Source organism: Hippocampus guttulatus, chromosome 3, assembly GCF_054856545.1.
Source record: "Hippocampus guttulatus isolate MCC_2025c chromosome 3, RoL_Hgut_1.0, whole genome shotgun sequence".
In the NCBI taxonomy this organism is placed as follows: domain Eukaryota; kingdom Metazoa; phylum Chordata; class Actinopteri; order Syngnathiformes; family Syngnathidae; genus Hippocampus; species Hippocampus guttulatus.
This window is the reverse complement of record NC_141263.1, coordinates 2,009,953-2,034,836: the sequence shown is the minus strand read 5'-3', so window position 1 is coordinate 2,034,836 and position 24,884 is coordinate 2,009,953. Positions and strand designations below refer to the sequence as shown.

Sequence of the window (24,884 nt, the reverse complement as noted above, 5' to 3'; positions counted from 1 at the left end):
CCGAGGTGGGGAACGCAAAAGAAGGCACTTGGGGGCTGTTAATCACTCAAGGGGAAATAGGACCCCAGCTTCACACTACATTCTTTGTTTTAAGTAGCGGATGTTCAGGACAGAGACCTAATAGTCAAAGTCGACCTGTCTATGATACAAAGTTTTAAGCTAAACATATAACATATATAGGTGATATCTTCAGTACACAGAGGTGGAGGGAGGCTAAGGACCAGAGGGAATGAAAGGGAACGGAAATTTGAAGAAGGTCCGAAAGATGGGGGGGGGGGGGGGGGTCAAGGTTATGGATGGCTTTGAATGAAAAGAGGAGTATTTTGAAGTTAATCCTCAGTTTGACAGGGAGCCAGTGGAGATGTTGGAGGATGGGGGTGATGGGATGGAAGGAGGGAGATCTAGTGATGATACGGGCTGAAGAATTCTGGACCAGTTGAAGTTTATGGAGGAATTTGTGGTGGACACCGAAGAGAAGTGAATTGCAATAGTCAATACGGGAGGTGATGAGACTGTGGACAAGGATAGCATTGGAGTGAGGGGTGACAGAGGGACGGAGACGGTTGATATTGCGTCAGTGGAAATATGCGGACCGGGTTATGTTATTAATGTGAGAGTGGAACGATAGCAAACTATCGAGTATGACACCCAGGCTCTTGACCTGAAGGGAAGCGGACACAGTGGAGTTATCAATAGTGAAAGAGAAACTGTTGGTTTTGTGTTAGGTGGATTTGGTACAGACGAGGAGTTCTGTTTTGTCACTGTTAAATTTGAGGAAGTTATGTGTGAACGAAGATTTAATATCTGAAAGGCAGTGTGAGAGGGAGGAGGGTGGGAGGGAGGCGTCGGGTTTGCTGGAGAGGTAGAGCTGGGCGTCATCCGCGAAGCAGTGAAAGTGTATACCAAATTTACGGAAAATATTGCCAAGGGGGAGAAGGCAAATAATGAAGAGGAGGGGTCCCAGGACAGAGCCCGGGGGCACACCGGAAGAGACGGGGGACGGACTGTGAAGTGAAGGAATTGAGTTGGATGAACTGAGAACGCCCAGAGAGATAAGAGTGAAACCAGTGTAAGGGGGTGTGAGTGATGCCTATGGTGGAAAGTCTATTAAGGAAGATGGGGTGTGAGATTATGTCAAAAGCTACACTCAGGGCGAGGAGGATGAGAATGGAGATTAAACCGGCATCCGCTGCCATAAGAAGGTCGTTGGTGATATTTAAGAGGGCTGATTCTGTGCTGTGACGGGGACGGAAACCAGACTGGAATTGTTTGTAGAGATTGTTATGGGCGAGGTGGGAGTGAAGTTGAGAGGCAACAATTTTTTCAAGAAATTATTTGGAGATGAAAGGAAGGTGAGAAATTGGTCGTAGGTTATTGAAATCATTGGGATCTGAACGAGTTTTTTTCAGGATACGAGTGTCAGCTGCAATTTTGAAGGGGAAAGGAACAATTCCAGTGGACAGTGAGGAATGGATGATGGCTGAAATGAAAGGAAGCAGAGAGGGTAAGCAGGATTTGACCAGGACTGTGGGGAGGGGATCTAGTAGGCAGGAAGGATTTCGTAATGATATCTGAGATTATTGAAGGATGGGGAAGTGATGTGTTCCTCGAGCCGGTCCTTGGCCTCGAGGACCGGCTCGAGGACCGAAGGTCGGTCCTTGGTCCTTGGCCTTGGTCTCGGAGTCAAGTCCTTGGTCCTTGACCTTGGCCTCGGGTTGCCGGTCCTTGGACAAAACGAAGGATTTGAGCCTCTAATCCTTCGTCCACAGATATAAAGGGGGCCCGAGGACCGGATAAGCGGTAGAAGATGGATGGATGGATGAAGTCCAACTACTGTTTCAACTTGACTGATGGTCATTGAGAGATGTGCGTTTAAATTTCTGTCCGGACACTGTCCCTGGCTGATTCCATTCGGCACAAGTCATTAGAGTAAAAGTAAGGACAGAGAATTTATGGTCGTTGTTTTGTGCAATATGTTTTATGCAGTTATGCAAGATACACCAATATATATTGTCCAGGAATTCTAAATTGAAAAAAAGAAAGAAAAGAAGAAAAGGTAGATTATTTGGACACGGCCAATTGATAAGTAGCTCGCATGCCATATAACATCAACAGGATCCTAAGAAACTACACCAAGAACTCAATGATGTTGTGGAATGCTACTCGACTGGCCAAATCAAAGCCAGGTGCAAAGATAAATCTTGAATGTGGCATATTCCAAGGAGATGCTATGTGCCCGGCTGTTGTGGGCCGAACCCCACTCATTCAAATCATCACTAAGAGTGGGTACTAGTTCAGAAAGTGTACCATGATGAGTCACGTGGATCACACCCACCTATATGCCAAGAACAAGTGTGATATTGACTCCAAGTACATACAGCAATCACATTGGAATTTCATTGCAATGTCATCTTAGTGTAGGCGAATTGCCGTATTGGCCCGAATATAAGACGACCCCCTCTTTTTCAGGACTCAAGTTTGAAAAAAGACTTTTTGAACACCAAATTAATTTTTATACAGAAAATAATTGTAGTACATCTGAAACCAATGATTTTAACAATATATTTGAGAGAAAAAGCATGTTATTTTGCCTCATTCAAATCTAAAGTGCATTCATAAATGAATGGCTTCTGGTTTTTGAAATGTAAATTACATCATAACTTCACCCACTTTTCTCCAGATTGTCACCACGTTTCTCCATTTTCTGTTATCTCTTCTATTATTTTCTTCTCTTTTCCTTCTTACCGCTGTTTTTTATTTTTCTTCTTCATGCTACCACTATTTTTATTTTTATTCTTCGTGGCAGAGGTTCACTTTGGCCTGGGGAGTCAAGTTCAGCATTCGCGTCAATGATTTCTGGCGCCGTCTAGCGTCGTGAATGGGTATAATGTCTAAACCCCGAATATAAGACGACCCCCACTTTTTCAGTCTTATTTCAATGCAAAAAACACTGTCTTATAGTCGGGCCAATACAGTATATCTAGGCTAGGGAAGATGATCACAACCAAAGCAATTGAACTACCTGAAGCCAGAATAACCTTAGAGCCATGTAGAAGCATCTCACAGGGCAGCCACAGCCAAATACCGAAAGATGATGAGACAGATCTTGAATAGTGAGCTCAATGGCAAGAATAAGCGAACACCGATACGAACGCCCATATTTTCTCTTTTAGCAAAAGTAGGCTAAATTTACTTCAAAGAAAAACAAATAATAGCAATTTTCGATCATTCACTCGAATGAAATATTTTTAAAACATACCGTATTTTCCGCACTAAAAGACACACTGGATTATGAGGTGCACCTTCAATGAATGGCTATTTTGTAAAAATTTTTCATACATTGGAAAATTCGCATTATAAGGCGCAATCTACAATGCCTCTGCTAGATGGTGCTACCGTAATGACCATACACAAGATGCACCGGATTTTAAGGCGCTCTGTGAGCTTTTAAGAATATTGAAGACTTTTTGGTGCGCCCTATAGTGCGGAAAATACGGTAATTTGATTGAAATACAATAAAGTACAAAAACATACTCACCAAAAACATTTTCTTCAAGGAGAAGGAACATGCAGTGAAAACAAATATTAAACTTTAATTTTTAAACTTGAACTGAGTAAAAACACTTAATATGTGATTGCACAGTAATACAGTGATCCCTCGCTACTTCGCGGTTCGTTTATCGCGGGTTCAGTGCATCGCGGATTTTTTCTAACATTTTTACATATACATGGAGTACAGTACTGTATATGTTGCTCTATGTGACTCGCTGTTGATTTGCAGCTTCTCGCGGACCATTTGCGGACTTTAAAAAAAATTTTTTTTTTACCTGTTTATGTTAATTGGACGCTACTTTGTGGATTTTCGTTTATTGCGGGTGATTTTGGTCCCCATTATCCACGATAAACGAGGGATAACTGTATTCACTTCTTTGAGGCTGATGCTGATACTTGGTAGTGTCTCATCTTTACTACAAGTTAATCAATATTTGGGGTCAGGCTCTGAGCTAAGGAAATCCTCAAAATTGAGTGAATGTGTTCAGCAGCAAGTCGACTTCTGTGTGATGTTTTGTTCAGCTTCATCAAAGAAAATAGTTGTTCACACAGGTATGTGCTGCCAAACATTGACAACGTTTGAGCAGCATGGATGCGCAGCTGGGCCATTGTGTTGGGGAGGAAACGGGCAAACTCCACAGCACCCACTGCAGCATGTTTTGTCCTCAGTGCATCATTGCATTGGAGGTCTATCAACTCCATTTGGAGGTTTGGTGATCAGCTTTCCACGTCAACAGATATGGAATACTGAGCAGTTCAAACCTGCTTTTTTGTGCTTCGAAGTCAGCAAATCGGCGTCAGAAGTCAGCGGCGAGCATACTAATTTTATCAGCAAACTGTACAACTGTGTTGTGTCTTTCCCCTTGCTGTCCAAGAACAGACAAATCTCACGAAGCTCAAAACATCTTTGCAGCGCCTTTCTCTTAGCCATCGCACCTCAGTGTGATGGGGCAAATCACCATGGTCAGTTTCTAACTCTGTCAGAAATGCCTTGAACTGGCGGTGATTTAAACCATGGGCTCTAATAAAGTTAACACCGCGCGTGATAGTGTTTATTGCATGTTCCATTTTCAAGGCCTATTCCACACAACGATTCCTGGTGTATGATGCAATGGTAAGCTGTCAACTCACACGTGGCGTTTACCTCCTGCATCTTCTCCCGTATCCTTGCCACTAGTCCGCTCTTGTGTCCACACATCGCAGTTGCTCCATTGGTTGTCAAACTCACGAGTTTTTCCAAGGCAGATTTTTACAGATTTTTCCAAGGCAGAGATTTATACATCTTGACACCTCCTCAAATAAATCATGCCCCGTAGTTTGATTGGTGCCGTCTCTGCGGTGAAGAGGAAGAATCGGCCGAGCACCTCTGACTTCGGTGCCCTGCACTCCAGTCTGCCCGCTACCACCACCAATTGGGATTCTCCTTCAGAGTCATGGAGCCTCCCACACGTGAGTCTAGCACTTCTGAGGATCATCCTCAGGTGTCTCGAGTGACTCAACAACACCAACAGCAGCAGTGTGGAACCAGTTGTCTCTGCTGCTGTTCAGGAGGACGACACTTGTGGCCTTGTTGTACAGCTGTTCAATCACTCTAACAAGGTTGGCCTTGATTTTATACTTCCGCATGGTGGACCACAAGGCGGCATGCCAAAGCCTGTCAAAGGCATTTTTGAAATCGACGAATACGTGGTAGAGGTGTTACTGGTGCTGAAAATATTTCTCGCAGATTATTTTCAGGTTGAAGATCTGCTCTTTGGTACTTCTCTTTGTTCTGAAACCAGCCTGTTCTTCTGCAATGATGGTCTCAGCTTCGGGTTTCAGTCTGTTCAACAGCATCTTCAGCATAACTTTGCTTGGATGGCTGATCAAGTTGATGGTGCGGTAGTTACATTGCTGAAGATTCCCTTTCATGGGCAGGATGATGATTGTGTGTCCAAGAGGATGGCCATGTCCCAGTATTCCAGATGTTGCAAATGGTGGTAAGAGCGGTGATGATTGCCTCTCTTGCTGCCTGCACTATATTTCTGCAGGTATGTTGTCACTCCCTGCTGATTTGCCTTGTTTCAGTGGTTTTACTGCTGCCTCGACTTCTTCTTTAAGGATGGACTCTCTAAGGATGGATTGTGAGTCCTCTTCTGTTGTTGACACAGGGCAATTCAGTACTGTTGGGTCTCGGTTGAGCTGGTGGTTATAAAGTTCAGAACAGTATTCTGTCCACCTGTTAAAATCTCTTTGTCTTTAGTGAGGCATTTTCCTGCTTTGTCCTGGATACTTGTATGTTATCCTTGCTTCTCAGTGGTAAGGTCTTTTATCACCTGGTAAGCCTTCTTGGGGTTGTTTTTTTCTAGGCCCTCCTCTATTTCCGTGCATTGCTGTTCAATCCAGGACTCCTTTGCTTTTTATATCTCTCTCTTGACTTTGTTGTTTACTTCCCTGTATTTCTTGGTTCCCTCTGGGTCTTTCCTCTTCTTCTTCAGTTCTCTTCTTTTGTCACACACTGTCAGGATCTCTGTTGTGACCCAGGGTTTTTTTGGGGCGCTGGTGTTTTCCTAAGATTTCACTTGCAGTTTCAATTACTATTGTGTTGAATGTCTCCACAGTTGCTTCCAGGTCAAGGTCGTTCTCATTAAGGATCATCAGTGGTGCGAACTTCCCTCCAATCATTGCCTGGAACTCCTCTTTTACTGTTGGGTCCTTCAGTTTCCCTAGGTTGAACAGCAGCCTTGTGAATTTGGGCTTGTTGATATTTTTCAAGCGCACTTTGAATGTCATCATCACCAGATCGTGGTCGCTTCCAATATAAGCATCAGGAAAAATACAGGTGCGAGCGATGTTCACTCCAGCTCAAAAGCGTTTGGGGACCAGAATATAGTCAATCTGGCTATGATATTAGCCATCCGGGCTGTACCAGGTCCACCTTCTGGAAATCTAGTGCTTACCAAGTGTGTTTGCTGTGACCAGTTTATTGACAGCCACTGTCACGTTGCGTGGTGGTGGTGGACCCCAAAAAGCAGGCAGGATGGAGGAGCAGGTTGTACTTGACGAATTGTATTGATAAAATATAGAGAAAACTAAATCTAAAACAAACAAAGTCCAAAGTATCAAACAAAAATCATGACTGAAGCTAAAACATAACAGTAACCGAAACATGACAGGAACAAACAAACAAACAATGACCCGACACTGAGTGGTCGTGCTGGGAGTCCTTTTAAACAGCTAATTACATAACGACCAACAGGTGTGCAGCTGCAGGTAGAGCCCTACAGTGCCACCTGTTGGTCACAAACCGAAACATGACAGCCACAAACTCTAGGAGTCGGAGACCTCTGTCATTTGTCAGCTGGTTGCATGAGGGCCCGCATGTGGCCATCCAGTTTATGTGTGCATCCTCTACAATTTTGGCATTCCAGTCCCCTTGTACCACTACGATGACCCTTTTGGGTGTCTCATCAATGACTTATTGTAGCTGATCGTAGAAGTCTTCAATATCTTCAACACTGTCGTCCGTAGTTGGTGCGTTGGCTTGAATAACCGTGATATTAAAGGGGGATGCTTTCAGCCAGATAGTATTCAGGCTGCTGGAAACTGGCGGCAACCCAAAACGGTGTTCACGACCACGATGTCTTTGTGAACAAGGAAACCAACGCCTTCTTCGTGTTTGTCTTGTTTTCCACTGTAGTACAGCTTGTTGCCTTCCATTATAGTTGTTTCGCCTATGCCTCTCCACCGTGTTTCACAGAGGCAGAACAAAAAAACAGCCCCTAAAGACAAGATCAATGGATGTCTACCACACTCGACAAGGACTCAGGTGCTCCTGTGGGACTTCACAGATCCAGACTGACATAGTGATATGTACATCAGAAGACAGGAGTTTTAAATGGAAAATGGTAAATGGGCTGTCACTTATATCGCACTTTTTTACCTTTGGTACTCAAAGTGCTTTACACTGTTTCCTTATTTACCGACTGATGACGCAGCATCAGGAGCAACTGGGGTTTTAGTATCTTGCTCAAGGACACTTTGACATGGTCGTGATGGCAATGGACTGAACCCCCAAATTCTGGGTTGGGAGATGACCACTCTACCACTGAGCCATGCCATCCTACTTAATAGTTGAAGCAATATTGAGTGATAGCAACATCTGAAGACAGGAACACAAAGCCGGAAAAATACCAAGGCCTGAAGGAACAAATACACGGAATGTGGAGAGTAAAGGAAATAGTGGTGCCTATGGTGATCACTGTAGTAACCCCCAAACTAGGTGGATGGCTCTGACAGATACCAGTAGCAACATCTGACTCCTCAGTTCATATGAGCGTACTACTGGCAAACAGCTAAGATTCTGCGCAAAACCCACTTGGCATGTTCTGTCTTGATTGTGTTCCAGCTCCAGCTGGAGTGGAGGGCGCTTTCCTCCAGCAGGTGTACCTGTGCCTCATTTCGACATCAAGCTTGACTGAGTATTTATGGACTATGACTTCCGGTACACCTGTCGGATAATTGACCTTGCTTGCTGTTTTGCTTCAAGTGTGATTTTCTATACGTCTCGATACCATTCATAGTTGCTCTTGTTTTGTTAATTGGTCCTTGTTTTAGGTATTTTTGTTGTTCTAGTATTGCTGTTTGTGTTATTGGACTTTTCGATATTTCGTGTGAGTATTCTCTGTGTTCTATTGTACCTTGCCGGTCAATAAAAATACACATTTTACCTGATGTTATGATTTGAACAAGAGGGTTCCCCAGATAGCAAGAAGTACTTTCCAAAGCAAGTCTTTTGTGGCATGTTGCCATTTGATGTTGTTCCATGGAAAGTGTCTGTGACATTCTGCTGTTCTTTGGTTTCCTGAGACCCCATGTTCACATGAGGAGTCCCACCACAGGAAGTGAAATTCTTCTGTTATTTGTTTTTTTTGCCCTCATGTGTGATCATGTGAGAGACAGTCACGCCAGAAGCAGTGACAGAACTGGCGAAGGCTCAAGTGTTGACAAACCGTAAGCAAGATAAGAGAGCTTGTCTTTACACCCCAAAATATTGCACGTGAACTCACACAAATAGACATCATAATCTACAAAATTACAATGCGGATAAAATAGATTTGTGTGTGGATACCAGAAAATCAGTCGGCCGTTTGATATACTGTATGAGTACAAACAAAAAACTTATTTGAAGGGTGGTTTGGGTTGGGCGGTATTCATATATGGGTGCATGTTAATCTCAAGAAACTACGGTAACCATATTAGAAATACTAGAAAAGCTTGAAATTCTAGAAGTAAGTTAGATCAATTAATCAATTCCTCCTCTACCACTTACACTGCTCATGTCATTGCTTGGCTTTTCCCCAGAGCGTTTTAATGTATTCTTCCTACCTTGCCCCAACTTGGACATCTACGGAGAGTGTATGATGCAGATTACCCAAGAGAACATTTACCTCTGGGACATTCGCAAGCCCTGTACCAAACTGTTCACCTGGCCACTCTGCTCTTTGCGACGCTATGGACGTGATGCCACTCACTTCACCTTCGAGACAGGAAGGTAAGACTCGATGCATGCAGTCTCCTGCAGTCAGACCCGTCACCAAGGGCACAGGGGGGCGTGCCTGCCCACCAAGTTGCTTGTGCCCCGCACTCCCACCCTTCAGCATTGAGTCTCAAAAATTATTTTCTATTTTAATGGAACTATTATTTTATTTTGTCATCGTACAAAAGGCCACGATATCCTAGTATGATAACCTATACAATGGTTTCCCAATTTACATACTGTGGATAACATTCCTGTGTGAAAAGGGTGTTTACATGTATTAACAATTCACCGTGTCACATGTGGCTCAAGCACTGGAGGCGGCGTATGCACCACATTAAGGAGTTTGGGGCTAGTGCAGTTTGGTTGACAGTGTGTGTTGATGACCATGAAGTTGTGTCATTCTTTATTACGTGTCTATAAGCACATTGTTCGAATTGGCCATTGTTTCTTCCACCCAAATATTTTGTTAGTGTTTTCCCTATATCCACGTTACCATTCAGTGATCGTTCAGTTGTTAACATTGTCACGTTGCGTGGTGGTGGTGGACCCCAAAAAGCAGGCAGGAGGGAGGAGCAGGGTGTATTTGAAGAATTGTATTTAAAACAAAGAAAACTAAATCCCAAACACACAAAGTCCAAAGTATCAAACAAAAATCATGACTAAAGCTAAAACATAACAATGAACTAAACATGACAGAAACTAAGAGCAAACAGCAACACACATGACAGTAACAAAAAGCAACAATGACCCGACACCGAGTGTTCGGGCAGGAGTCCTTTTATACGACTAATTACCAAATGGCCAACAGGTGTGCAGCTGCCGGGGGAGCCCTACCTGTTGGTCCCTAAACCGAATCATGACAAACATGAAGTCAGGTACCAGATGTAGCACCAATTCAGTGTCACAATCAGAACACAGACCAGAAGTGCTGCTTCTGTGTGACATTATAAATATAAAGAAAATGGCATTTTGTTTAATTTATGGCAATCTAACGTAAAAGAGCCTATCATGCCGCAAAGAAGGTTTGAAGCTTGTATGTATGTTTGCCCCTGTTACATGTACACATCTAGTTGTTTCGTGCTGGAGCCTATCCCAGCTGTCATCGGGCAGGAGGCAGGCGGGGTACTCCCTGAACTGGTTGCCAGCCAATTGCAGGGAACACAGGGATGAACAACCATCCTCAAATTCACACAATTTAGTGTTCTCTTAAGCTGCCATGCATGTTTTTTAGAATGTGGGCGGGAATTGGAGTACAATTTACTGTATATATATATATATATATATATGTATATACACACGTCTATGTATCAATCTATATCTATCTACATATATATATATATATATATATATATATATATATATATATATATACGTGACTGGGGTCACAACTGTGATGGTCTTGAGCTTCACGTCGCTGCCGCCTCAATGAGATCAGACACTGGGATGTGGCTTTTCTCTCTTTTTATTACTGAAACACACTGGCAGGCAGAATAGTGAAGTCACATTGGGTCTCGGACATAACATGTGACTTCCCTGGTAGCTCTGCCTACGAAACATCATCCATAACAAAACAAAATACACAAAATCAAATAGGCAACATGGGTGATCATATTTTAACCATTTACAGAACAGGGGGGGAAAAAAACGCACACACACTGCTATTTACGTGATGCCGCCGAACGCATCACATGCAGCAGAACGGCTGCACAATGTACAACAAAGGCGGCCGCGACGAACTGCGGACACACACCAGCAACAAACACAAACAGCCAAACGAAGAACGACACGAACAACCACATAAAGCCAAACCGACAGGAATCAAACATTACCTGAAACACAGTATGGCAGGCAGAATGGTGAAGTTGCATTGGGTCTCGGACATAACTGAGCAACAGAAAAGCACTATTAACTCAGCGGGTAAAACTTCCATTCGACCAAACTTAAATTAAATAACAATGCAAAAAGCAATTTGGACTTGGGACAAATCAGGGAACTAATTAAACACATCGTACCATAGAAAAAGGAAAACCAAAGTGAAATATTGTCTTTAAACTATAAATGAATCCGAACCGTCAATGAAATGCGACTTACCATGTGACTTCCCTGGTAGCTCTGACTGAGCTACGGTGGGAAGCTGGTGCCACCCTGTGCGCTGTTGCGTCACTTCCGCCGTAATTTAATAAACTAAATATATCACCCAGCTCTGGCCTCCCTGTGTGGAGTTTGCATGTTATCCCCGGGCCTGCGTGGGTTTTCTCCGGGTACTCCGGTTTCCTCCCACATTCCAAAAACATGCATGGCAGGCTGATTGAACACTCTAAATTGTCCCTAGGTGTGAATGTGAGCTTGGATGGTTGTTCGTCTCTGTGTGCCCTGCGATTGGCTGGCAACCGATTCAGGGTGTCCCCCGCCCACTGCCCGAAGACAGCTGGGATAGGCTCCAGCACCCCCCGCAACCCTAGTGAGGATCAAGCAGTTCGGATAATGGATGGATGGATAAATATATCACTCCGTTACATACACCCCCCTTAAATTATGCAGAAGTGAGGCAACACACATGAAAGACAGCAGAAAGACAAACAGACAAAAACCATGGTTATCGGGCAATGATGTACAAGAGAGTCAATCACAGGAATTCTCCATAAAGAAGTGTGAAGGAATAGGGTGGCACCAAAATCCATTCTCATCACAGACCAGTAGCAATGCCATTTACATTTCACAAAACTGCACATAACAACACCCATTAATGAAGAACCATAAAGATATAATGGTGACAAATGGCACACAGCATAGCACTGAAAAAAAAAATCTAAATGAAATGGTCATACTAAACCCATATTAATGTTGGCATCCCGACTCTCTGATAGGACATCTCACATATAAGCCTATCAGGGGGCTTAACTGTCCTACCGCACCTTGTGAAAGTGTGTGTCCTGTGGTTGTGCGCAAACTACCTCCTCTAGCTCAGTCTCAACTGGGGGCGAGTCGGAAGTCGAGTGTATAATGTCAAGCACCGGATCTGTCAAAGGTTTGGTCTGTGTGTAGATGTCATGGCCTACTGACTGACCGCTCTCACTGACGTCCTCTCGACGCGCATCAACAGAGTCGCGTTCTGCAGAGAAGCACTCATGTTCTACCTCGGCCTGAACTGCTGGTGACTGCATGAGCCAGTTCTCAGTGCGCAGCTGAGCGTGCGTCCTCATCATCATCAAAAACTGAGCTCTTGTCACTCCCACAACATGCATCCATTTCTGACCCATCTGAACACGACCAATGCTCCATCTGCCCTGAGAACGATAAGAAGTCAACCGGGAGCAGTAAGTTCATGTGTATGACCTTTTCTCTGCCTGTGGCACCGTCCCGGATCCTGTACACATTGATCGACGGCCTCACAGACACTGCGTCATAAGGGGTCGAGTCCCAACGATCCGCAACTTTCCTTTTGCCCTTCTCGCCTCGTTTGGCTAGCAGCACTCTGTCACCTACAGCAGGCGAGCCCTTGACTTTGCGGTTGTAGATCTGGGCGTTATTTTTTTTTTCTCGAGTCACTCCGTATCATCAGATGATTCCAGTCCATTGTTGGATGCATTGTCTGGCAATCGGGGTGAGATCAGCTAGGCCCAAGGAGATGTTGCATGGTCTGATCCTCTCCACACAGGCAAGAGATGTCGCCAGTCTCATTAAACCCCCACTTTATCAGATTTGTTTTGCATCGGCCGACACCAGTTCTCAGGCGGTTAAGGCAAGACCAGAGTGGCCATGCTTCATTGGCACCAGACGGAAGAGATTCGCATGGCCTGGTAAAGACACTGTGTGTGGGGCTTGGGTAAGATGTTCTGTCCACAGAGCAACACGCTGCTTTTCCGGATTTCTGTCCAGAGCCTCTACAGAGTGCAGGAAGCTATGCCTTGATTTTAACCTTTTTGTTGTTGGCTCATGATTGTAGAGTTGGTGGCGGGTGTCAGTTTTTTGTCTCAGCTTTTCTTTCTGGGATGCAACTGTCCTCCGGATGCTTGGTGGAGCAATCCCACTTAGTAGGTATAGGTCATCAACCTTTGTAGGCTTCAAGCAGCCAGTGACAGCACGGCAAACAGAGTTTAGCACTGTGTCAACCTTGGTGGCATGGGCTGATCTGCACCAGACCGGTGATGCGTACTCCGCTGCAGAGAAGCAAAGAGCCAACGCTGTTGTACGTACTCTCCTGGCATCAGCACCCCACTTTGTGTTGGTAAGCTTCCTGAGAATGCTGTTCCTTGATGCCACTTTAGCTTTGGTCTTTATGATGTGTTCCTTGTAGGTGAGAGACCTGTCAAGTGTCACCCCTAGGTAGACTGGATATGAAGTGTGCTGCAGCCTCTTCCTGTACCAGCTAATCTGTAGGTTGCGGTCGGCTTCCCTGTTTTTTAGGATGAAACGCACAAATTTGTGCCCTTACGTGGTTAATGGAATAGTAAGGGATGAGCAGGTCCAGTGCATTCGAAAGGGAGACTTCAACTGCTTCAAAAGGTACTCTTCTGGGAGGCAATACACAAATCATCCGCGTAGAGGAACGTCTTGTGTCTGGTTGGGTAGGTTGATCGTTAGTGTAGATGTTGAACAACAGGGGGGCGAGCAGACTGCCTTAAAGGAGTCCGTTCTTCTGTGTCCTCCATCTACTGCAACTACCATTGAGGTCTACAAAGAATCTGCAACTTGATAGCATATTGCAGATCAGCTGGGTTAACCTGACATCTGACGTCATCTCATACAGTTTCCTGGTTAGTATGCGGTGGTTGACTGTGTCATACGCTGCAGATAGATCAAAGAATGCAGTACCTGTGATTTTCTTCTTCTCAAAACCATCCTCGATGAACTGGGTTAAATTCAACAATTGGCTTGTGCATGACTTCCCAGGTCCGAACTGCTTGCTCTGGAATAAGGAAGTCATCAACAAAGGGAGCAATGCGACTCATAAGGAGATGTTCAAACAGCTTGTACATGTGGCAGAGCAATGATATTGGTCTGTAGCTCTTTGGGATGGCAGGATTTTCCCCAGGTTTCAGTAGGGCAATGACTCTTGATTTTCTCCACATCTTTGGGATCTTGTTGGAGGCGACACATTCAGTCAACAGACTGAGAAACCATCTGCGTGTGCCTGATCCAAAGTGATTGATCTGCTCCACAAGGACATCATCAAGACCCGCAGCTTTGTTGTTCTTCATGGTGTCACGTTTCGGGCAAGCCGAATAAAGTTGGGATCCCAGAAGTGTAGACACCAGACAAGGTCTCCGTAGCAAAAAAGGGTTTAATATACAAAAATCGCACTGCCAAAGAAGTAACATAAAGTGCTGGTCAAAACAAGGACCAGAGGGCACAAAAACGAATAACAAAAAGCGCTTGCACGAAAGGCAAGGGAGGAAAAGAAGAACCGTGAAGGCAAACAAAAAACAATGTAGCAAATACACGCAAGCGAAAGCCCAATCACAAAATAAAAACCATACTTCCAACATACTTGGTACCGAGAGTTCAAAAGCGAAATACGACGAGGTCTATAGCAAAAGCAGTCTATGAGCAAGGAAGCAGCAAGGCAAAGGCAATACTCCGACAACAGGTGCACAGCACAGGGGTCCTTAAATACAGAGTGTACTAATCATAGATTGGCAGCAGGTGTGCACAGAAGTCCGCTCATGCCACCTGCTGGCTAGACCGAAAACAGAACCGTGACAGTACCCCCCCCCCCCCCCCTCAACGGACGCCTCCTGGCGGACCACCCGGCTTCGATGGGTGCGCAGCGTGGAAAGCGCGCAGAAGGGACGGGTCCAAGATCCAGGAGCGGGGGACCCATTGTCGATCCTCCGGGCCATAGCCCTCCCAGTCGACCAGGTACTGGAACCCCTTACCCCTGCGCCGAGAGTCCAAAATTTCCCGCACCGTGTACACCGGGTCACCATCGACAATCCGTGGAGGAGGAGGTGAGGTGGGAGGCGGAGCCAAGGGACTGGTGGCCACCGGCTTAAGCAGGGAAATGTGAAAGACAGGGTGGACCTTCATGGTGGGCGGCAGCCGGAGCTTGACGGAGACGGGGCTGACGATCGATTCCACCACGAACGTTCCCGTGAAGCGGGGCCCCAAGTTGCTCGAGGTGCCGGCCAGACGCAGATCCCTCGTCGACAGCCACACCTCCTGGCCGACCTGATAGGCTGGCGCCGGGCGACGACGACGATCCGCGATCATCCGGTTCCTGGAGGCGGTGCGAGACAAGGCGGCCCTGGTCTCCTTCCACATGCGATGAGCCCGTCTCAGATGAAGCTGCACCGACGGGACCTCCACCTGCCCTTCTTGTGACGGAAAAAGCAGCGGCTGATAGCCATAGGCAGACATAAAAGGAGACCGACCTGTGGCTGACGATACGAGAGTGTTATGGGCATATTCCACCCAGGGCAGGTGAACAGACCATGACGAGGGACGATGGAGACACACGCAACGCAGAGCCGCCTCCAGGTCCTGGTTCATGCGCTCTGTCTGTCCGTTGGACTGCGGGTGGTAACCCGACGATAGACTTGCCGTGGCTCCCAGGGCCTGACAGAACCGCTTCCACACCCTGGAGACGAATTGGGGACCCCGGTCCGACACAATGTCCACTGGAATCCCATGGAGCCGGAAGACATGGCGAACGAGAAGGTCAGCGGTCTCCAGGGCAGACGGTAACTTGGACATAGGAACAAAATGAGCAGATTTAGAGAAGCGGTCCACAATGGTAAGAATAACGGACTTTCCCCGGGAAGGAGGGAGGCCAGTGACAAAGTCCATGGAGATGTGGGACCAGGGTCGAGGTGGAACGGGAAGGGGTTGAAGCAACCCTGCCGGAGGCTGGTGAGAGGTCTTACTACAGGCGCAGGCGGAGCAGGCCTTGACGAAATCTAGAACGTCCTTCCGCAGCTCCGGCCACCAAAACCGCTGAGAGACGAGATGCCTGGTCCGATTCATCCCAGGATGGCAAGCCACCTTTGACGAGTGCCCCCACTGCAACACCTCTGAGCGCAGAGGTGGGGGTACAAAGAGTTTCCCAGCCGGACAGCCAGCCGGGACTTGGGTTCTGTCTTGGGCCTCTTGGATCTTACGCTCGATTTCCCACCTAAGCGCCCCCAAGATGCCGTGGTCCGGAACAATGCTCCCTGGTTCGCTGCTCCTCTCAGCGGGGTCATGGATACGTGATAGGGCATCTGGTCGTATGTTCTTGGAACCTGGACAATAGGTGAGTGTAAAGTTGTAGCGCGTAAGTAGTAGCGCTCACCGGGCTTGACGTGAGTTCAGTCTCTTGGCAGAGCGAATGTATGCGAGGTTCTTGTGGTCTGTGTACACGGTGAAGGGCTCCTTAGTCCCCTCGAGCCAGTGCCTCCATTCTTGCAGAGCTGAAACGATGGCCAGCAGTTCACGATTTCCCACATCATAGTTAGTTTCCGTGGGACTGAGACGCCGAGAGAAGAAGGCGCAAGGGTGGAGTCTCTGGTCGACTGGGGAACGCTGTGACAATACCGCCCCCACTCCAGTCTCTGAAGCGTCCACCTCTACCACAAAAGGATCTTCGGGGTTAGGATGTTGCAAAACAGGGGGGTTAGTGAAAGCCTTCTTTAATTCGGAAAACGCATTGTCGGCATCCGAGTCCCACCTAAAGGGGACCTTGACTGATGTCAACCGGGTTAACGGAAGGGCTCTCTGGCTATAGTTTTTGATGAATCGTCGATAGAAGTTGGCGAAACCCAAGAAACGTTGTAGCTGTTTCCTAGTGGTGGGTGTAGGCCACTCCACCACCGCCTTAGTCTTGGCGGAATCGACTCTCAGCTGACCCTTCTCAATGACAAAACCAAGAAACGTAACTGACTCCACATGAAACTCGTATTTCTCTGCTTTAACGAAGAGTCGATTCTCCAAGAGACGCTGCAAGACGAGCCTGACGTGGTGTTGGTGCTCTTGAAGCGTACGAGAAAAAATCAATATGTCGTCCAGGTAAACAAAGCAAAACACGTTCAATAAATCTCTCAAGACGTCATTAATAAGACTCTGAAAAACGGCGGGTGCGTTGGTCAACCCAAATGGCATGACTAAATACTCAAAATGTCCCAGTGGGGTCTTGAATGCAGTTTTCCATTCATCCCCCTCCCGTATGCGGACTAAATGGTAGGCACTACGTAGATCAAGTTTAGTGAAGATGGTTGCAGATTGGAGAGGGGCAAACGCGGAATCTAATAGCGGAAGTGGATATTTATTCTTGATGGTGATCTCATTAAGTCCCCGATAGTCTACACACGGACGTAGTGACTTGTCCTTTTTTTCTATGAAAAAGAACCAGGCCCCCAAAGGAGATCTAGATGGTCTAATAAGGCCAGCAGAGAGTGAGCTGTTGATGTACTCCCTCAATGCTTCTTGTTCCTTGTGGGAAACTTGATACAAGCGAGAACTCGGGAGAGGGGTGTTAGCGAGCAAGTCGATGGCACAATCATACGGCCGGTGTGGCGGCAAGGACTGAGCGCGGTCCTTACTAAACACTTGTCGCAAATCATGGTAGATGCTCGGGACTGTATCTAAACAAATAGACTCAGGCGGGTCATTACGAGGAAGCCCTCTACCCCCCGCAGCAGACTGCAAACAGTGAGCATAGCAAAACGGACTCCAATTCTCAATCGTGGGGCGTTCCCATGAGATGACTGGATTATGTGCCTTTAACCAGGGTAACCCCAGGATTAATGGTACGGATCGGGACCGCATCAGATAAAACCTCCTATATTCGACGTGATTGCCTGATAACCTCAACATTAAAGGGCCTGTGATCTGTTTCACTTCCGCCAGGAGTCGCCCATCAAGATCGTGAACCCTTTTGACCTCATTTAACTCCTCTACCGGACAACCCAGTTCGTTAGCTATTTCAGTGTCAATGAAGCAATCGTCCGCCCCCGAATCCACCAATGCCCGAACTGGAAGAGCCAGGGATAGACCATAAAGAGTACCGTCCAGCTCGAGTCTCCTGGGAAGTCCTGACCTGGACTCCTCGGGACCCAAACGTCCTCCTACCAGCTGGATAGGCTCCCCTTCTGCAATGACTGCCCCGGTTCCGGTGTGATGCTCTGATCCGGACGACCGCGATGATTCATCAGAAGCAGACTGGCCTTCAGCATGTCGGGGCTGGAAACGAACAGGATCCCCTTCGCTTCCGCATTCCCGCCGTCTTTCCCGCATACGATGGTCCAGTATGATGGCCAGGTGGATGAGTTCCTCCAAGGTAGTGCTGTCATCGCGGGTTGCCAGTTCATCTTTCAAGGAAGAATTTAAACTGCGACGAAACAATCCGCGAAGGGCGCAGTCCCCGTAACCACTTCGGGCAGCCAAAATACGAAAGGAAAGAGAGTATTTGGCCACTGATTGCTTTCCTTGCCGATAATCTAATAACCGACCTTCGGCCTCTCTTCCCATAACTGGATGGTGGAAGACCCGTCGAAATTCTGCCACGAAATCAGGGAAGGAAGACCGAAGCTCGGGTTTAGCATTGCTTACTTCCAATGCCCATGACGCCGCCTGACCAGTCAACAGACTCATTATAAACGCCACTTTGGTTTTATCCTTTGCATAGCTATATGGTTGTTGGTCGAACACCAACGAGCATTGGTGAAGAAATTGTTCACCGAGCCCAGGTTCACCACCATAACGTGGTGGGTGTGGAATATTTGGTTCCCGCTCCCCGGTCAGGGGGAATGGTGTTCCTGTGGTAGCGTTTTGCTCCACTGGCGAACCCAAATTCTCGAGCCGATGAGCCAGCAGGGAGATCATTCCCCTGAGTTCCGCGAGATCTTGTTCCTGCTGACCCACTAATCGTCTTTGGCTGGTCAAGGCGGTCATAATCTTGTTGGTGTCTACGAGATCCATGTTGGTCGGAGTATTCTGTCACGTTTCAGGCAAGCCAAATAAAGTTGGGATCCCAGAAGTGTAGACACCAGACAAGGTCTCCGTAGCAAAAAAGGGTTTAATATACAAAAATCGCACTGCCAAAGAAGTAACATAAAGTGCTGGTCAAAACAAGGACCAGAGGGCACAAAAACGAATAACAAAAAGCGCTTGCACGAAAGGTAAGGGAGGAAAAGAAGAACCGTGAAGGCAAACAAAAAACAATGTAGCAAATACACGCAAGCGAAAGCCCAATCACAAAATAAAAACCATACTTCCAACATACTTGGTACCGAGAGTTCAAAAGCGAAATACGACGAGGTCTATAGCAAAAGCAGTCTATGAGCAAGGAAGCAGCAAGGCAAAGGCAATACTCCGACAACAGGTGCACAGCACAGGGGTCCTTAAATACAGAGTGTACTAATCATAGATTGGCAGCAGGTGTGCACAGAGGTCCGCTCATGCCACCTGCTGGCTAGACCGAAAACAGAACCGTGACACATGGACTTCATTGCAGATTCTAGATTTGTTTGTTTGTTTGTTTGTTTATTGTTTATTGAGCATATATAGTATACACAATAACAGGTTGACCAAAGTCAAACAAAAATTATGTAAGGAAAATTAGAAAGTAGATAAAAGAAGAAAACACACATCATCACAGTTGTATGCTCAAGGGAAGAAGTAAGTAACTTATCTAGTCCTACCCCTTATTTTGTAGCAATTTGATTTGATCATTTTTCAAAACAAAGAAGAAAAGAAAAATCTACATATCACCCTTTTACCCTTATGTATACTATACTATTCTATTTATACACCTTTTGGTTTGTATATATATAGTTATTCTTTCTCCTTTTGTATTTCAATTTTCTGATATTCATTATAATTATCATTTCTTGAATACAATTGATAAGTTGATCAAATCCAAAACAAGAACAAACGGTTGTCTTACTATATTTTATAAGTATATCAAATTTATCTTTTTAATTCTGATTCATGTAGTTTTTTTGTACTAATCTTTTGAATTTGTTTTTGAACTCCTCCAACGATTTGCTCATTTTCAGGTCCGTTTCAAGCTTGTTCCACAGGTTGACACCTATTACTGATACACACCTTTGTTTGATGTTTGTTCTTGTTCTGGATTTTTTGTATTGATTTGTACCCCTTAGATGATAACAGCTCTCTCTAATTTCAAAAAGCTGCTGGATATTTTGGCAGAGGAGATTGTTATGTGCTTTATACATTAATTGGGTAATCTTGAAGTCAACCAAGTCGTAGAATTTCATTGTGTTTAATTTGATGAATATTGGATTTGTGGGTTCTATATATTTAGACCTATTGATTATTCTGATTGCTTTTTTTGTAGTTTTAAAACAGGGAGTGTGTTTTGTTTTACAAGCTTTTCCCCATATTTCTACACAGTAGGTCATATATGGGAGTAATAATGAGTAATATAATGGAACTCTTACTCAACACATCCTTCGTTTTGTGGAGGATCCCGATAGTTTTGGATATTTTTTTAATAATGTTATCTATGTGTGGCTTCCAGGATAGTTTTGTATCTATTACTAGTCCAAGAAACTTATTTTCATAGACTCGTTCTATTTCAATTGAATTTATCTTTATTTTAACTTGGTCTTTGATTGGTCTCGTGCCAAAAACAACTAACTTAGTTTTTGTTAAATTTAAAGTTTATTTCTGTCGAACTAGTTTTTTAATTTTGTCAATTCATTTTCCACAATTTTCAGGAGTTGTTTCATATTTTTTCCAGAGCAGTAAAAGGTTGTGTCATCGGCGAATAGGACGGATTTGAGTTGATTTGACACCCTACAGATATCATTTATATATAAAATGAATAGTTTTGGTCCAATCACTGACCCCTGAGGAACTCCATGGATAATCTTCAGTAAATTGGATTTTTTGTTTTTGAACTGCACATACTGATATCTGTTTCTAAATAACTTTCAATCCATTTATATGCTGTGCCTCTGATACCATATCTCTCTAATTTATTCAATAATATAGTATGGGCTATAGTATCAAAAGCTTTTTTTAGATCTAGAAAAATCCCGACCGTGAATTCTTTATTATCTATATTAGTGGCTATTGCTTCCACAAACTCCATTGCTGCCATTAAGGTGGTCCGTTTTTCTCTGAAGCCATATTGATTTTCACTTAATAGCATGTGTTTACATATGAAGTTGTCAAGTCTGCGAGAAAATAATTTTTCTAGTATTTTTGAAAATTGTGATAACAGTGATATTTGTCTATAATTTGTAAAGAATTGTCTTTCTCCACTTTTAAAAATTGGAATGACTTTGGCTGTTTTCATTTTTGATGGAAAAATACCGTCTTTAAATGACAGGTTGCATATATATGTAAAGGGTCGCACTACAAATTCTATAATCTGTTTTACTATTGACATATCAATATTAAAACAGTCAGTTGACTTTTTACTTTGATATGTTTTTACAATATTTAATATTTCATTTTGATTCACAGCAGTAAGAAACATTGTGGAAAAGTTTTTTTCTATGTATTTATCTATTTCAAAAGAATTTATTGGATCAGGAATTTGTTTTGCTAAGTTACTGCCGATATTAACAAAATATTCATTAAATTCATTTGCTATTTCTGCAGTTTCCTCAATAATGGTATTTTTGCCTTTCATAAAATACTCCGGATAATCTACTTTATTAGAGTTATTTCTAATTACATGATTTAAGATTTTCCAAATTTCTTGAGTGTTGCTTTTGTTTTGTTCTAATAATGCATGAAAATGGTCTCTCTTGCTAGTTCTTATAATGTTTACTAATTTGTTTTTATACGTCTTATATTTTGTTTCAGCTTCTTTAGTTCTGGATTTTAAAAACGATTTGTATAGATTGTTTTTCTTTTTACATGCATTTTCTATGCCTTTTGTTATCCATGGCTTACTTTGTTCATTTGACTTTCTGGTGACTTTAATTACTGGGAAATGTTTTTCGTATAGGGAGGTTATGGTTGACTGAAATGCATCAAACGCAGTATTTGGGTCATCGTTTGTGTAGACCTCAGACCAATTTTGCTTGTCTAGGTCGAGCTTGAAAGCTGAGATGGAATGTTGGGTTCTGAGTCTTATTTCTGATGTGTGAGTAATTGGTATAGTTTTTCTATCGAAGTAATTGTATAGGACTGCAAAGACCGGTAGATGGTCACTTATATCAGTTATGAGGAGTCCACTTTCCTTTTTATGTTCAATCTTATTTATAAATATATTATCTATCAATGTGGCCGTATCAACTGTTATTCTGATGGGTCTCAGAATGACTGGGAAAAGACCGTTGCTATACATTGTATCTATGAAATCTGTTGTTTTTTTGTGTCCATTTGGGTTTAATAAGTTGATGTTAAAGTCGCCACATATTATTCGTGTTTTCTTGTCATTAGAACAACTCAGCATATCTGTCAGTTTTTTATTAAATGTGTCTAGACAAGATCCTGGTGTCCTATAAACGCAGCTTATAATAACATTTGATGCATTTTTAATGTGTATTTCAAGAGTTAGACATTCCATTAGATTCTCGGTTGTGTTTGTCAGGCTCTCAATTTTGCTGCATTGCAGTGTTTTATCTACATATATTGCAACTCCCCCTCCTTTTTTGTCTTCCCTATGAGTTGCATACATTTCATATCCATCAATTTTCATTTCACTTGTTGTTTCATCATCAAGCCAAGTTTCTGATATGGCAATTATTGTAAATTTATTAAATGTAGACAAATATTCTTTGATTTTGGTGACATTTTTATAAAGACTTCTACTATTTATATGTATCACTGAAAATGTATTTTTCAGTACTACATTTGTGTTGAATTGTTCATCAGTCAATACTCTGAGTTTGTGATGCTGTGATTATGGTTGAAGAAATTATTGTCTGGGTCCAAGTTGTTCTCTGGGTTGAATGTCTTGAGTTCAGCGTAATCAAAGATTTTAAAGTCCATGTTTGTATTGTTTGTTTCCTATCTCTATTTAGTCCAAGTTTTGTCTGGTGGTAATCAGCTCTCAGCATGTTGAAGTCGAGCCCGTTGAATTGGAGTACTGGTGCGGGGGTGGACGATGAGTTTGTCATGCCTCAAGTAGGCAATTTCCCCTCTTTCACGTGCCGCTTTTAGTTTTGGAAGCAATTATTTTCTTTTTTGACGTACCATATCTGTGTAATCTTCATTAATGTAGATTTTGGTACCCTTTAAGTATTTTGCTCTCTGTAGTATCATTGTTTTGTCCTTATATTTTTCAAACTTCACCACGACGGGCCTTGGTCGAGGTCTTCCCGATTTGTGTCTCCCCGTGCGGTGGGCTCTTTCCACCTCGATTGTCTCCTTTAATTGCAGTTACTCCTTAAAGATTTTCTGCACTTTTGCTCCGTTTCGGTCCACGTTTCTCCTTGCATTTCTTCAATTCCATCGATTATCAAGTTATTTCTTTTAGATTGTCCCTCTCAGTAGTCCATTTTGTCCGTTAAAACCAGCATACTGTCACATACTTTATAGATTTCAGTTTGCATGGTTTTGCAATGGTCAGTTCCATTCGTTTGTTGTTTTTTAATGTCATCGACCTCCTTTTGGGTAAAATTAAGACTTGTTTTCAGTTCTTGTACTTCCATCCATCCATCCATCCATCCATCATCTACCGCTTATCCGGGGCCGGGTCGCGGGGGCAACAGCTTTAGCAGGGAAGCCCAGACTTCCCTCTCCCTAGCTACTTCTTCCAGCTCTCCCCGGGGGATCCCGAGACGTTCCCAGGCCAGCTGGGTGACATAGTCTCTCCAGCGTGTCCTGGGTCTTCCTCGGGGTCTCCTCCCGGTGGGACATGCCCGGAACACCTCACCAGGGAGGCGCTCAGGGGGCATCCGAATCAGATGCCCAAGCCACCTCATCTGGCTCCTCTCGATGTGGAGGAGAAGCGGCTCGACTCTGAGCCCCTCCCGGATGACCGAGCTTCTCACCTTATCTCTAAGGGAGAGCCCGGACACCCTGCGGAGAAAACTCATTTCGGCCGCTTGTAGCCGGGATCTCGTTCTTTCGGTCATGACCCATAGCTCGTGACCATAGATGAGGGTTGGAACGTAGATCGACCGGTAAATTGAGAGCTTCGCCCTTTGGCTCACCTCCTTCTTCACCACGACAGACCGATACAACGTCCGCATCACAGCAGACGCTGCACCGATCCGCCTGTCGATCTCCCGCTCCCTCCTGCCCCCACTCGTGAACAAGACCCCAAGATACTTGAACTCCTCCACTTGGGGCAAGATCTCCTCCCCGACCCGGAGGGGACACTCCACCCTTTTCCGACTGAGGACCATGGTTTCAGATTTGGAGGTGCTGATCTTCATCCCAAACGCTTCACACTCGGCTGTGAAATGCTCCGGTGAGAGTTGGAGAGCCCTGTTTGAAAGAGCCAACAGCACCACATCATCTGCAAAAAGCAGGGATGCAATACTGAGGCCCCCAAAACGGATCCCCTCAACGCTTCGGCTGCGCCTAGAAATTCTGTCCATAAAGGTTATGAACAGAATCGGCGACAAAGGGCAGCCTTGGCGGAGTCCTACCCCCACTGGAAACGATTCCGACTTACTGCCGGCAATGCGAACCAAACTCTGACATCGGTGGTATAGTGACCGAACAGCCCGTATCAGGGGGTTCGGTACCCCATACCCACGAAGCACCCCCCACAGAACTCCCCGAGGGACACGGTCAAACGCCTTCTCCAAGTCCACAAAACACATGTAGACTGGTTGGGCGAATTCCCACATACCCTCGAGGACCCTGCTAAGGGTGTAGAGCTGGTCCACTGTTCCACGGCCAGGACGAAAACCACACTGCTCCTCCTCAATCTGAGGCTCGACTTCCTGACGGACCC

At 44.8% G+C, this 24,884-nt stretch overlaps 2 protein-coding genes across 2 annotated transcripts in view; one reads left to right on the top strand and one right to left on the bottom strand.

Annotated features, from left to right (window-relative positions):
* Nucleotides 1–24,884, top strand: part of dok4 (docking protein 4) — a 66,257-nt gene that overhangs the window by 20,572 nt on the left and 20,801 nt on the right. The window contains exon 5 of the mRNA XM_086107602.1: nucleotides 8,896–9,085. Coding sequence (XP_085963728.1) covers nucleotides 8,896–9,085 — 190 coding nt within the window. The remainder of the gene's footprint in view (nucleotides 1–8,895; nucleotides 9,086–24,884) is intronic.
* Nucleotides 14,798–22,334, bottom strand: LOC147207088 (uncharacterized). Its single transcript, XM_086106433.1, is given in 6 exon segments — nucleotides 14,798–15,146; nucleotides 15,246–15,390; nucleotides 15,448–15,653; nucleotides 16,188–17,634; nucleotides 18,058–18,360; nucleotides 21,179–22,334. Coding segments are annotated over 6 exon segments (3,591 nt in total). The 5' UTR covers nucleotides 22,320–22,334.